The 15,058-nt window shown below is 42.2% G+C and overlaps 1 protein-coding gene across 1 annotated transcript in view; it reads left to right on the forward strand.

Moving 5' to 3' along the window:
• The window catches only part of Sntb2 (syntrophin beta 2), an 80,202-nt gene that overhangs the window by 53,452 nt on the left and 11,692 nt on the right, over nt 1-15,058 (forward strand). Inside the window, exons 3-4 of the mRNA XM_034522839.2 lie at nt 4,178-4,388; nt 11,882-12,024. Coding sequence (XP_034378730.1) covers nt 4,178-4,388; nt 11,882-12,024 — 354 coding nt within the window. The remainder of the gene's footprint in view (nt 1-4,177; nt 4,389-11,881; nt 12,025-15,058) is intronic.

A 15,058-nucleotide genomic window follows, 5' to 3' on the forward strand; every position in this document is an offset into this window, starting at 1 on the left:
TGGAAGAACAATCAGTGCTCTTACCTGCTGAGCCATCTCTCCAGCTCCTTTTATTTATTTATTTATTTATTTATTTTTTGGTTTTGGTTTTTTGTTTGTTTGTTTGTTTGGGTTTGTTTGTTTGTTTTGTTTTTGAGACAGGGTTTCCAGCCCTGGCTGTCCTGGAACTCACTCTGTAAACCAGGCTCTCCTCGGACTCAGAAATCCCCCTGCCTCTGCCTCTGCCTCTGCCTCCCAAGTGCTGGCTCCTTTTATTGTTTTCTTACTAACTTGTCCACACTCCCTTCCCAAGAAGCCCGAGGTTTCTTTTTTCCTAAGAGCTGATGAGCCTACCTCCAAACGACTTCCCGCCCGTTCCATCGTCTGAGCTCTCCCGCTGCAGTGGCCACCACTGATTACTCAGCCATCGTCTTTTATAGCAGATCTATTTTCACTTTCTGAGAGACTGTCTTGGGACTGTATATGGTGTAAAAGATTTTTGTTGTTGTTGCTCTTTTTTCCTTCCAGGAAGTAATCATTTTGTGCTTAGAGAAGGATCTTCAGTGCTAAGTGGGTCAGTAGGAGGGGTGAGGGAATTTTCTTGCCTGTTTCTTGCCAGTGAACTTTAGCATATGTCTAAAGAATGTTAAGCTGGCCTCAGTGACAGCAATGGGGTGGAAATACATAAGCCCTTCTAGGAACGATCAGCCTGGAGACATGCAGTCTGAACTAAGAGTCGCTTCTCCCAGTCAGTTAGGTGAGAATGAGAAGGACTTGGAGTCTTTTTGCTAGAATGAGGTCATGGTGGTCATTGGCCACTGAGTGTGGGGAATTCTGTTTGTTTGAGACAGTCTCACGCTGTATCCTAAGCTGTCCTAGAGTTTGCTACATAGCCCAGGCTAGCCTCAGATCTCTTGCAGTGTTGCCTTAGCTGCCTGAGCACAGGCTCCAGCCATATCCAACTAGGTGCTTTTTGGTTTGGGGGTGGGTTTTTGTCTGTTTGGAATAGGGTGGGAATTGAACCTTAGGGTCAAGCATTCAACTGAGGTTCGTCCCAGTTTTTGTTTTTATCCTTTGAGTTATAACTCACTAAGTCAGGATGGCATGAAGTTCACAGTCCTGCCCCTCTCTGCAGTATATACTTTATGAGTCTCAGTTTCTGAGACAACCCCTAAGCATTTAGGGATTGTATAGTAAGGCCAGGATTTGGCTTTCTCCAGTAGTTTTAGTATGGGTTTCTATTGTTGTTACAAAACACCATTGCAAAAAAACAGTTTGGGGAGGAAAGCTATATGCCATCTTAGAACTTTCAGACCATCTTCCGTCACTGAGGGCAGGAACTGAAGCAGGTGCCATGGAGGAATGCAGCTTACTGGCTCTCTCCTTAAAGCTTGCTCAGCCTGCTTTCCTTTACAACTCAGGACCTCCTGCATAGGATGTGGCAGTGCCCAGAGTGGGATGGACCCTCCCACATCAATTGTCAACCAAGAAAAGGCCCACATAGACTTGCCTGTGGGCAACCTGGAGATACTGTCTCAGCTGAGGCTCCTTCTTAGCAGATGACCCTAGCATGTGTCAAGATGATTAAACCAACTAAAAGACCACTTTTCTAAATCTCTTGGCTCTTTTCCAGCTTCCCAGTCTTTGTCCTCATGACCTCTCTGAGCTTATAGAATTATTCTTTAAAATGTTTAAATTAATTTATTATGTGAATTCAAGCATGCCACAGTGTATGTATAGAAGTCAGAGGGTGACATGCAGGCATCTGTTTCTTTCTTGTAGGCATCTGTTTCTCTTTCTTGCAGGCTCTCTTACTACCAGGTGGGTTCTTCAGATCAAAGTCAGGCCATTAGGCTTAGCAGCAAATGCCCTTACCTGCTAAGCCACCTCACCATCCCGAGGTTTGGTTTTTGAAAGGCTTCCTTAGGGGAGGTACCTGATTTATAAATGATCTTACCACATGGAACCAGTTGGGTGTGTCCCAGAAGTGTGGAGGTTTCCACGGTAGTCCTGTGTTGCCTCTACTATCACAGACGTGTCTTTTAGGACAAGGTCTTCATAGTGGTCACTTTCTGCCTTCCCATTAGACCGTGGACTCAGTTAGGGTAGAAACTGGACTTTTTTTTTTTTTTTTTGTCTATGTTCACATCACTGTATCTATAACACTAGCATAGCATCTGCCATTTAGTAGGGGGTCAATTACTATGTATTTAAGGAAGGATAGACTGGAAGCCAAACCCTGACTCAGGGTTTGAGAGTAATTGTTCTTCTCCTAGAGGATCCAACTTGAGTTCCCAGCACACAGCTATAACTTCGGTTCTAGAGCATCTGATACCCTCTTTTGGTATCCATGGGTGCATACCAATACCATAAATATAAATACAAATGAAATAAATCTTAGAAGAAAGGATAGACTAAGCAGAATTTGATGAGAATAAACATTTGCCATATAAAATAACAACTTGAAATATTTGGAGCTAGGCATGGTGGTCCAGACCTGTCCTCCCAGCATTTAGGAGGATTGTCATGAATCTGAGGCCAGTCAAGGCTGCATAGTGAGACCTTCTCTCAAGTAAGTAAAAATTAGGGCCCGCAAGATGGCTCAGCAAGTAGAGCTGACTCACTAAGCTGCCTGACAATCTCAGTTTGGTCCCTGGGACTCACATGGTGGAAGGAGAAAAATGATTCCCACAGGTTATATACTCTGACCTCCACACTCAACACTGGCGTGCGTGTGCGCACACACACATTAAACAATAACATGCCCCCCCATTTTTAATACAAGATGAAAAATTAAAAATAAAAATAAATAAATAAAAATAAACTAGCAAGATAACTGCGCTTGTAAAATACTTGGTGTATAACCCAGTGACGAGTTTGAGTCCCCAGTTCCACTGATGAACTAGAAGAACAGGGATGCCTAATGAACGTTAGTAACCCTGGAGCCCACCCTTGGAACTGCTGATCTAGCGTTAGCTTAAACCACGTGTAGTGATAGTAATAGCAGTCAAGAGGCAGAAGCAGTGGGATATCTGTGAGTGTAAGGTTAGCTTTGTCTATACAGCAAGTTTCAGATCTGCCAGGAATACATAGTGAGTCTCTGTCTCAAGTAAATAAATAAATAAATAAATAACAAACATTCCAAATTTTCATAAAGAATAATATTCACTAAAAGTAATGTTCTTCTGCTATTATTCCTTTATTTCAAATAATGCATTTCAGTTCGTTGTGAGGCTTTTTATGGCTTATGCCAGAATTACCTAATTAAAAAAATTATGTGTATATGTGTTTTTCTATGTGTCTGTCCACATAAATGTAGGTAACCACACAGACATCAGATCTCCTGGAGCTGAAGTTATAGGCAGTTGTTTTTGCTGTTGTTGTTGTTGTTGTTGTCGTCGGTCGTTGTTATTTGAACCACCTAATTTGGGTGCTAAGATTCAAACCACTTGGAAGAACAATAAGTGCTCTTTAATCAGTGAGCAGTCTCTCCAGATTCTAATTATTTGTTTATTTACTTATTTACATATGTTTATTTATTGGTTTTTCAAGACAGTTTCTCCGTGTAGCCCTGGCTATCCTGAAACTCACTCTGTAGACCAGGCTGGCCTCTGCCTCCCAAGTGCTAAGATTAAAGGAGTGTGAAACTGTCACCCAGCTATTATTTTTTTAAATATCAGTTCTTTTAGCTTTGTATAGTAAGGTTCATCTATAATCCCAGCCTTTGATAGATGAAGGCCAGAGGAGTGAGTTCAAAGTCATTCTCAGCTGTATAGCAACTCAATGCCAGCATAGAGTACATGAGACCCTGTCTTTTACATATATATTTACATATACATATGTGTGTATATGTACATATGTGTGTATATGTAAATGTGTGTGTGTATGGTGTGTGTGATCCTTAGTAACATCTTACCTGCAATGTCTAGCAGACAGTGGTTTCTTTGACATGGAAATTAAGGGAAAGTGAAGTGCCCCACTAGTGACCATCCTAGTACAAGAGAAAATCCAGCTGTTAGTGCCCATTATTGTTCATCCATTTGTGGTTTTCTCTGAAATAGAACTCTGGGGGGTTAAAGTGTCTCTATTAGACAAACACAATATGAAATATGAGACTGGGTTTGCAGTTAGAATGTTAACTGTGGTTGTGTGAGGACTTCCCACCTAGCTCATTTTTCCCTTTTCTCTCCCCATACAGATTGATAGAGCTGCATTCTCCTGATAGCAGGAACACCTTGATCTTACGCTGCAAGGATACGGCCACAGCACACTCCTGGTTCGTAGCTATCCACACCAACATAATGGCTCTCCTCCCACAGGTACTGGCTGAGCTCAATGCCATGCTTGGTGCAACCAGTACAGCAGGAGGCAGCAAGGAAGTCAAGCATATTGCCTGGCTGGCAGAGCAGGTAGGTGGGAGGCAGAACAAGGTTTACTCATCCCCACTCAGAGTTAAAGTACTTCCTTTATGGCATATTTTTAGACTATTTCTATCTATACCTATCTATATAATCTCCCTCCTCTCTCCACTCCTCTGTGTGTGTGTGTGTGTGTGTGTGTGTGTGTGTGTGTGTGTATGTGTGTAAGACAGGGTCTCACTATGTAGACCAGGCAGACCTTGAACTCACAGAGAACTGCCTATCTGCTTCTCCAGTGCTGGGATTAAAGGCCTGTGCCACCGTGCCTGTCTACAGATACTCATACAGATTTTGTATCGCTCAGTTCCTGGATATCCACTTGGCAATGCTTCTATTTGTCTTTTGTTTTCCTCCCTCATTTCCTTTCTACCATTTAACTCTGGTTTCTAATCATTACCCCTAGCAGCAGAATTAACCTTCATGGTACCATTGTACTATAACTAAAAGAAGTTCCTGTTACCATTTCTCCTTCTAAGCAACATGGGATGTTTTTCATGATTTAGGGTTAGGACCAAGAGACTGAATGATGTCTCAGTGGTCAAGAATGTTTTTTGTACAATCATTAAGACAAGATTTAAATGCTAGCACCCACATAACAAGCTGAGCATTGTACATGCCTATAACTCCTTTTCCAAGGAATTTTTACACCGTTTGTTGGCCTCTGTGCACCATCTACACACACACTAAATACAGTAAATAAATACATGTTTAAATGGAAGTCTGGGTCTGTGTTAATAGAGCATAGCAGCATGCTTTGACGCTGTTGTAATAGCAACAAGCAGTCTCATGAGAGTCAATTGTAGGAAAATTTAGAAAAATAGGTTGAAGGTTGGATTTGACCCAGAGGCCATGGTTTCTCCATCCTTTCTGTAGAGTGTTTATTGGTAGTGTTCTTAGAGGCAACAGTCTGTATTTATATGCCTGCACTAAAAGAACTTAAAATATACAAAATATAGAGTTGGAGTTATAACTCCACAGTAGGGCACTTGTCTGATGCGTACAAGGTCCTAGGTTTATTCCCTAATACCAGAGGGAAAAAATATACAAAATATTTTACAAGACATTAAACAAGATTCAGTTCAGTCCATAACTGAACAATGAGAAGAAGAAGCCCATGTGGGCGCTGCAGATCACGGCTCTCAGATCCCAGGGCAGGCTCACATATAACATCGAAGCACATCCCTCGTTGTCAGCCAGCAGGAGTGAGTGAGTGTTCAAGTCCTGCCCTGTGGTGTTTTATCTCTGAATCCTGGTGCACCTGTGTGCAAAGGGATGCGGGGGGGGGGGGGGGGCGGTACAGTTGCTGCTTTTGTTCTATGTTCTCTTGCTCTGGATTTCTGCCCTCAGCCCCAGCAGAGTTCTAGATTTTTCTCAAGTTGAGGATACTTTGTTTTGTCTAAAAATGATGTTGGTTGTTTCCAAAAAAGTTCCAATTTGGTAGATCTCTGGCTAGGCCTGACAGTCTTGTCTCGTAGTTCTCAGGGAATCAAGCCATAGGACCAATTTTAGATGCTGTTAATCCTCCTTCTCTTCTTCTTCCTCCTCCTCCCTCCTCTTTTAGATGCTGTTAATCCTCCTTCTCTTCTTCTTCTTCCTCCTCTTCCTCTTTTTCCTTCTTTTCCTTTTTTGTTTTTTGTGATGTTTTGCTTTTGTTTGTTTGTTTTGTGTTGTTTGGCTTTTCAAGACAAGATTTCTCAGAGTAAACCAGGCTGGCGTTGAATGAACTCACAGAGAACCACCTGCCTCCAAGGTGCTGAGACTAAAGACATGCACTACCACACCACCATACCTGGCTTTTTTCTTTTCCCTTTTAAACTTTTGAACTTTTCAGAAAATGAATTTATTGTGTGGGTATGCATATCATGGCTCTCAGGGAGGTCAGAGGACAACTTGAAGACATTCTTCTCATCCATCATGTGAGCTTCTGAGGATCAAACTCTGATCATTCTTTGACAGTAAACATTTTTGACCAGCTAAGATGCCTCACCTATCCAACTTCTGAAATTGTTGAACATTTTAAATAAACTAAAACATACAGTAGCTGCTGGGCAGTGGTGCACACCTTTAATCCTAGCACTCAGAAAGCAGAGGCAGGTAGATCTCTGAGTTCTAGTTCAGCCTGGTCTACAGAGTGACTACCAGGACAGCCAGGACTATACAGGGCAACCCTGTCTCAAAACAAGAATAAAACATATAGTAGCCATTAGAGCATTTGTCTAGTATGTACTGTTGTTTTTCCAGAAGACTTGGGTTTGATTCCCAGTGTCCGAACAGCAGCTTATAATGATCTGTAAACTCCACCTTTGAAGAATCTGATACCGTGGGCATGCAAGTGGTATATAAACATAATGTAGGCAGAACACTCATATACATAAATGAATAGAAAAAAATAAGTTTATATCAATTCTTTATTTTTTTAAAGATGTATTTATTTTGCCTGGCAGTGGTGGCGCACGCCTTTAGTCCCATCACTTGGGAGGCAGAGGCAGGTGGATTTCTGAGTTCAAGGCCAGCCTGGTCTACAGAGTGAGTTCCAGGACAGCCAGAGCTACACAGAGAAACCCTGTCTCAAAAAACAAAACAAAACAAAACAAAAGATGTATTTATTTTTAGCCAGGGGATTGTGGTGCACACCTTTAATTGCAGCACTCAGGAGGCAGAGGCAGGTGGATCTCTATGAGTTCCAGGTCAGCCTGATTTCCAGGATAGGCAAAGCTACAGTAAAAACCCCTGTCTTGGCCTGCAGAGATGGCTCAGTGGTTAAGAGCACTGACTGCTCTTCCAGAGGTCCTGAGTTCAAGTCCCAGCAACCATGTAGTGGCTCACAACCATCTGTAATGGGATCCAATGCCCAGTTCTGGTGTGTCTGAAGACAGCGACAATGTATTCATATAAATAAAATAAACAAATCTTTAAAAAAAAAAAGAAGAAGAAGAAGAAGAAGAAGAAGAAGAAGAAGAATCTGATAAAGGCCTTAGCTGGGTAGTTGTAGCCAAGGCTATCTCTGAAGGTACAGTCAAGCCATCAGCCAGTTCGGCACTCATCTGTAGGCTTCAAGTCCCCATCTCAGAGACAGAGAGATTGACTGATTGGATCACAGGGTTTCAGGAAAAGATTAATAATATCTTTCAATAGTATCTAGTGTTGCCTGTTTATTAGAAAATAAAATTTAGAAGAAGCTGGTTGTTTAGCCAGGTGTATGTGTGTGGGTATTGAAACACAAGCGAGCTAAAGCCCCCATTAGCATCCCCATTTTTCCTAGCAGAAGCTTGGAAGTGGAGCCTCAAGGCTGTTTGTGCTGATGCCACACTGCAAATACATACTATGTGTAGCAAGCCGCACTTCAACTCCACTGAAAACAAACAATACCCTTAAACAGTAAGGCAAATGAGCAAACAATGAATAAAGTTGAGCATCCCCTCATCCTGGTAAGTAGAAGACAGTAAAGATGTTCTTTGAAAATTAAGGGCTTCACAAAAAAACAAAACAACAACAACAACAAAAAACAAAGGAAGGGAAGGGAGGAAGGAAAAAACCAAAAACCAAGGCCTTGCACCTTAGGCTTGCCTTTAGTCCTAGCTCTCGAGAGGCAGAGACAGGCAGATAGCTCTTCATGAGATCTACATAGTGGTCTCCACGGTGAATTCCAGGCTAGCCTCAGCTATATAGTAAGACCTGTCTCAAGTCACTAATACATATAAAGTGCTTCAGCTAGTGAGGTGGCTTGGTGAGAAGTGCTTGCTGTAGGAGCCCCATAAGCATGGGACACACAATGGAGGCGTCCTTTGACCTCCACACATATACACAGCACACTCACACAGACTTGAAAGCTGGGCAGTAGTGGTGCAAACCTTTAATCCTAGCACTTGTGAGGCTGAGGCAGGTAGATCTCTCAGTTACAGGACAGCCAGGGCTAACAGAAACCTGTCGCACACAAAAAAACCAACCACAGACTCGGAAGCTGGATGTAGTTGTACATGGCTATAGTCTCAGCTATAGTCTCAGGAGGCAGAGATAAAACTATCAGGATTTCATGGACAACCTCTAGATAATAGTGAGTTCTAGGCCAGCCTGGGCTACTTTCAAACCTATCTCAAACACCTTAAGTGCTCAGAGCTGTGGCTGTAGCTCAGTTGGCAGATTGTTTTCTTGGCTTACATAAAGAAAGCCCTGGGTTTCATCTCCAGCACAGTGTAATCTGGGCATATCTGCAAACCCATACTCCTGAGGTATAGGCAGGAAAACTAGGAAATTTAAGACCTTCTTTGCTACTTAGGGAGTTTAAGGACGACCTGGTTCCAAGAGACCATATCTCTAAACAGACAAAAAATTTAAAAGAACAAAAGAATCAACACTTCTAATTTGTTTTTAATGTGTGAGTATTTTGCGTGTATATATATATATGTCCGCCTGGTGCCTGAGGGGTTCAGAAGATGTTGTATCCCCTGGAACTGGAATTATACAGATTGTGAGCTGCCATATGGATGCTAGGGACTGAACACAGGTTTTTTTGCAAGAGCAGTAGGTGCTCTTAACCACTGCACCATCTCTGCAGCCCCAAGAATCAACACTTTTAACAAATTATAAATTAAACAAAATGTTTTCTCCTCTACTCCCTTCTCTCTTTCTCTGGAAATTAGACATTATTTATTGATATTAAGGGCCTAAAGTATCTTTTTTAGGAAGAAACACATTTAATGTATATAATCTGGTGTAGCCTTCAAATTTACTCTTGTAATTTGGCGGAAATTTTCATTACTAACAATAAGATTATTCGAGTAGCTCAGTTGGTAGACTGTTTGCTTAGCCTTGGGTTTGAACTCCAATACTATGTAAACTTAGCATGATGGTGGCTATCTCTAACCCTGGAGGAACCCTGAAGGTAGAAGTAGGATTAGAAGTTTGAAGTCATCCTCAACTATGTCGCTAAGTGTGAGGCTGGTCTGGGCTACCTGAGACCATAGGAAGAGAAAATTATCTTAGTGTCATTTTACCTCTTTGGGAAGATAAATTGGATGTTGTCTTCTCTATTGGGATATGAATATTATCCAGAACAGTCTTGGGACACAGGGTCAGTACTGGTAATCTAGAAACTACTTTGGAAGCTTTATGATCCAGAAAGTAAGAATCTCTTTTCTCTTTTGTTTTCCAACGTGTGTGTGTGTGTGTGTGTGTGTGTGTGTGTGTGTGTGTGTGTGTATGCGTGTATGTGTCTGTGTATGTGTACATGATGCATGTGGAAGATGGGCTATCTTAGAAATCAGTTCTCTCTTTCTACCTTTGTGGTCTTGGGGACTGAACTGTAGGATTGAAGCAAGCACCTCTTCCTGCTGAGCCATCTTCCTTGCCTTCACTGTTTGTTTTGTAGAGGAAGGATTTCTATAGCTCTAGTCAGCCTTGAACTCTCTGTGTAGCCAAAAATGACCTTTAATAGCTGGTTTAATCCTCCTGCCTTCACTTTTCAACTGCTGGCTGGGCTTATAGACATGGCCCAGTATGCCTAAGAACTGGTATTCTTCTACCAGGTTGCAGCTAGCCAGAGGTGAGACTCTTAGAAAACTAGAGTGCATTGTCCTCTCACAGGCTAGACTTCATTTCCTTCTCCTGGAATCAGCTGTAGCTTTGGCTAAGAGAAAAGAGACCCAGAAGTGTGTGTGGTGGTGCATGCCTTTAATCCCAGCACTCAGAGGGCAGAAATAGACAGATCTCTGTGAGTTCAAGGCCAGCCAGAACTACAAAGTGAGACCCTGTCTCAAAAGAATCAGAGACCCCGAGTTAAATGTTTTTAGTACACGCCAGGCACAGTGGTACATGAAAGGCTGAGGCCAGCCTAGTCTATTCTACATAGTGAGTTCCAGGGTTACATAGAGAGACCCTGACTCAAACAAAATCAAACCAAAGTTACAACTCAGAACCAAATGTCTTAGGCTTTTTCAGACTTGAGGTGTGTGTTTAAAATATTCTGCCACAACTAAATTACCTGCAGAAGTCCTTTCTTTTAAAACATGTGTTTGGATGTTTTTGCCTACATGCATGAACACTAGTGGCAACAAAGGCTACAAGGAGGGAATTTTTTTAATCCTGTGGAACTGGAGTTCCAAGACAGTGTGAGGTCCTCTGGAAGAGTGGCCAGTGCTCTTAACCACTGAGCCATCTCTCCAGTTCCCTTCAAAAGTCTTAAAGAAAGTTTAAAAAAAAAAAAAAAGTGACAGCTTTCAAGAGACAAGTGATTCACCAACTTGAATTTTCCTCAGCTTGAATTGGAGGCGGTCAGGGAACCTGGAAGACTCCACGGGTGACGGTTTTGATGATGACAAGGATTTTCTTGAACAGTCTTTTTCATTTTGGCCCTGGATCTTTGACATGTGAATAAGTAGAAGGTGGCTGTTTTCCTAGATTTTAAAACTTTTCCTAGACAACTGAGCTTTATGCAGATAAACATGTGTATATTTGAAGCCAAAATCTATACTTCGTAAATACAGTGGAGAACTCTTGCATTTGTGTTTTCCAAAATAGAAAGCAGCTCCAGGGGCATAGTTCAACAGTATAGCCATGCCTAGAATGAAGGGCCATATTCAAATCAGAGCATCAGAAAGACAGACTACACCATGGCCAACATTTACTGTTGTGCGTGTGTTTGATGTATGTGTGTGTGTGAGCCCAGTGAAGGTGTGGAGAGGTCAGAGGAAAACTTTGGAGTCAGTTTTTTCTATCTACCATGGGCTCCAAGGGTCAAAGTCAGGTTGTACGGTATATATAGCCAGCACTGTTTAAGTGATGAACCATCACATTGATCAATGGTCAACATTTAAAAGAAATAGGCTCTAATTTTCTGTAACATATAGAGTGTGTTATTTTGGAATGTATTCTATGATATTTTAAATACTAATTAATACAGATCTTGTGTGTTAGATGGCAAAGTACAATGTGGTTTTTAACTCTAGGTTGGATCTTTTGCTTTGTTTCTTGAGACAAAGTCTCACTATATAACTTACACTGGACGAATTCCTAGAGCTCTAGCTGCCTCTGCCTCCTGAGTGGTGAGATTACAGGCACGCACCACACCACACCCAGCTTCCTAACTGTAGATTTTAATCAAAACATTGCTGTACAGATTCTGCAATAGAAGACATGAATTTCCATCCTGTTCTTAAAAGATACCATACATTAGACCTGTGGAAACTTTTATTGTTTTGAACGTAACAGTGTATATTAATTAGAATCGGTGATGCTCAGTTGTTATGGAATGGGGTAAAATTGCCATTGCGCTAGATACTGCGTCTGACCTGTTAGGAGTGAGCTTTTCAAATACCATTTCATACCTCCCAACCTGTGGAAGTAACCGCAGGAGGATGATCCTGGATCTCAAGTCTGTTAGGGAGGGAAGCAAAGGCCTCAGGGTTAGGCCAGTACCCAGGTCACTTCTGCAGAAAACTTACTGTTGTTACAGTTATCTCTGATTCTGTATCTCACCATTGAAACAGGCAAAACTAGATGGCGGAAGACAGCAATGGAGGCCTGTTCTCATGGCTGTGACTGAGAAGGATTTGCTACTTTATGACTGTATGCCATGGACAAGAGATGCCTGGGCATCACCATGTCATAGCTACCCTCTTGTTGCCACAAGGTAAGACAAAAGCAAAAAAATACTCTGTCTGTGAAGAGTCAAAGTGAGTGTTGTTGCCTTTAATGCCTAAAATAGTACTGAAGAAGATAATATAGACAGAATGGTCTTTCCCAACTTACTGAATAAATTGTTTCAGTCACTCGTGGTGTGTGAAATTACTAAAGGCTTGCTTAGTCATGGAGATAATAAGGGGTTCAGGCTTTGGAGGTGGTTTTGTTTTGTTTTTTTATTATTGACTGTGACTAAAAACCACTGAAATTGCAGCAGCCTTTTGAGTAAGTGATGAAATTATTTAAACCAGAATGTGGTACAGTGGATAAACCACTCAAGTAGGCCAAAATGTCTTTACAGTGAAAGAACACATAGAAATGAACATGGCTTTGTCCTGAAGCCACAGAATGTTCCCCTCATCCCAGATGTAGGGAGTGGAGGAGAACCGTTGGGAAGGTTTAGGATGCCCTAAGGGATAGCAGCCACAACTACAAGCATATCCAAAGTTAGGTTTACTTGGGTGTTAGAGTCAGCTGTTGGTGTAACTGAAAGGCCCCATGAGATGTGCATTCAGAGATCACTTAGAAGGTTCCCTCAGTGCAGTAAACCAGAATCTACAAGAAGTCTGTGTTCTCTACTAAGCATGAAGCTACCACCATTTGCCCTTGACAGAAAGAACAAGTGGATGATAATCTGGTGGTTTCATTAAAGGGGATGAAGGCTAGTCAGACAAAGTACTGGTACTGAGAGAGGGAAGGGATGAGACTGTCTTCTCCTGTGCCCCATAGAGAGGACTGCAGGTTTCCTGTGTTGAACAACAAAAAAATTATTTTGTGATAGGCTTTCATTGTGTAGCCCTAGCTAGCCTAAAACACAGTATGTGGCCTAGCTAGCCATGAATGCATAGAGATCCACCTGCTCTGCCTTCCAAGAGCTGGGAGTAAAGATGTATTCTCCACGTGAGGCATGGTATCATTCTTTCCATGAAAATAGAGTTTAAAATTTTGCCAGGCAGTGGTGGCGCACGCCTTTAATCCCAGCACTTGGGAGGCAGAGGCAGGCGGATTTCTGAGTTTGAGGCCAGCCTGGTCTACAGAGTGAGTTCCAGGACAGCCAAGGCTACACAGAGAAACCCTGTCTCAAAAACAAACAAACAAACAAAAAATTTAGTAGCTTTCCTGGAGTTTGTCTCATTCAGAGCTAAAGCTACTCAGCCACCAAATAGAGCTACAGTGCCTCCTGGCCTTCAGAGCTAAAACAGTGTGTTCCCCTTTATTCCTCCCTACCTGGAGTGGAGAAGCATCTTACAGAAGACTGAGTTTAAGCATTGGTTTCCATGCCCTCACTGAAATAAAGCTATCTTGACATCAAAAACTATGAAATCATCTTAGAATGTCCCACTGTGCTTGATTACTGTGCTCCTCACAAAGACTGAGCTTGGGGGAGGGGGATGGCCCACACCTTTAACCTCAGCACCCAGGAGGCAGAGGCAGGCAGAGGCAGGCAGAGGCAGGCAGATCTCTGAGTATGAGGCCAGCTTGGTCTACAGAGTGAGTTCCAGGACAGCTAGGGCTACTCAGAGAAATTCTGTCACAAAAATAAAAAACAAAATCCCCAAAGCTGAGCTACTCACTGCTTCAGGAGCACTGAGTGCAGAACAGGCGTCCTACAGAACGAGAGTATGGCTCCACAGTTACAATTAGACCATAAGGTATATCTCAGCAATGTAGAACACTGTAGATGAGCCTGTGTTCTGTTGTCTAAGTACAGTCATCTCATAAACTGCAGGATCTGTCCTTTGGATGCCGCTCATCAAAGGCCTTTAGTAATAAAGTAAATGGGGCAGTTGTGTACTTAGGAGGAAGTCTGCCCAAAACCTTCTTGGTATGATGCCAAAAACACACAGATAGCCAAGCATAGCAGTACATAGCTATACTCATGGCACCTGAAAAGAGAGAGTAAAACCAAGATTTGGCTGGGCTATATGAGAGCCTATGAGAAGGAAGGAAGGAAGGAAGGAAGGAAGGAAGGAAGGAAGGAAGCAAGGAAGCAAGGAAGCAAGGAAGCAAGGAAGCAAGGAAGCAAGGAAGCAAGGAAGCAAAGAAAAGAAAAGCCACGTGAGAAAAAAAGAGAGTGAGGCATGGTGTTTCTACTTGAAAAACACCATCAGGAAAATGAAGCTAGAAGGGCTGGTAATTCTTATATAAGCAGAGACCTGAATTCAGATACTCACAACCCTGAAAAAAGCCAGTGTAGCTGTAATCCCAGTCCTGGGGAGTCAGAGGCAGGCAGTTCCTGGAGCTCACTACCTGCCAGCCTAGTGGAATCAGTGACTCCAGGTTCAGGAAAGACTCAAAAAATAATGTGAAGAATGATTGAGGAAGACACCGAAATGACTTAGCCACTACATGCATGAGTGCACACAAGCACAAACACATACACATTTGTTCTTTAAAGTGAATAGACAGGGGAAAATAGCAGAAACACATAAGAAAGATCATGATTATCTGCAAAACTAAGGAAATCCTGATAAATTAAGAGTTGACTGTGCTTCAAACTTCAAGATCAAGTAACATTAGAGTGGTGTAAATTAACAGGAGCTACAGTTTATGTTGGATTACATATTTAGATTCTTAGGAATCAAAACTCTCCCTCTCCTTCCTTTCTCCTCTCCTGTGTCTCTGTGTATTTTCTCTCAATACATGACATTTTTGGCCAATGAAGAATTAAGTAATGTCTGGATGTGTTGAAAGGAAAGACATGGATGTCCTAGGTGCTAAGTATGGATTTTGTGGTCTTTTTCTTTTCTTTTCTTTTCTTTTCTTTTTCTTTTTTTTTTTTTTTTTTGGTTTTTCGAGACAGGGTTTCTCTGTGTAGTCCTGGCTGTCCTGGAACTCACTCTGTAGACCAGGCTGGCCTCGAACTCAGAAATCCGCCTGCCTCTGCCTCCCAAGTGCCGGGATTAAAGGCGTGCGCCACCACTGCCCTGCTTTTTTTCTGGTTTTTCAAGACAGGGTTTCTCTGTGTAGCCCTAGCTGTCCTG

Source organism: Arvicanthis niloticus, chromosome 18, assembly GCF_011762505.2.
Source record: "Arvicanthis niloticus isolate mArvNil1 chromosome 18, mArvNil1.pat.X, whole genome shotgun sequence".
Lineage (NCBI taxonomy): Eukaryota > Metazoa > Chordata > Mammalia > Rodentia > Muridae > Arvicanthis > Arvicanthis niloticus.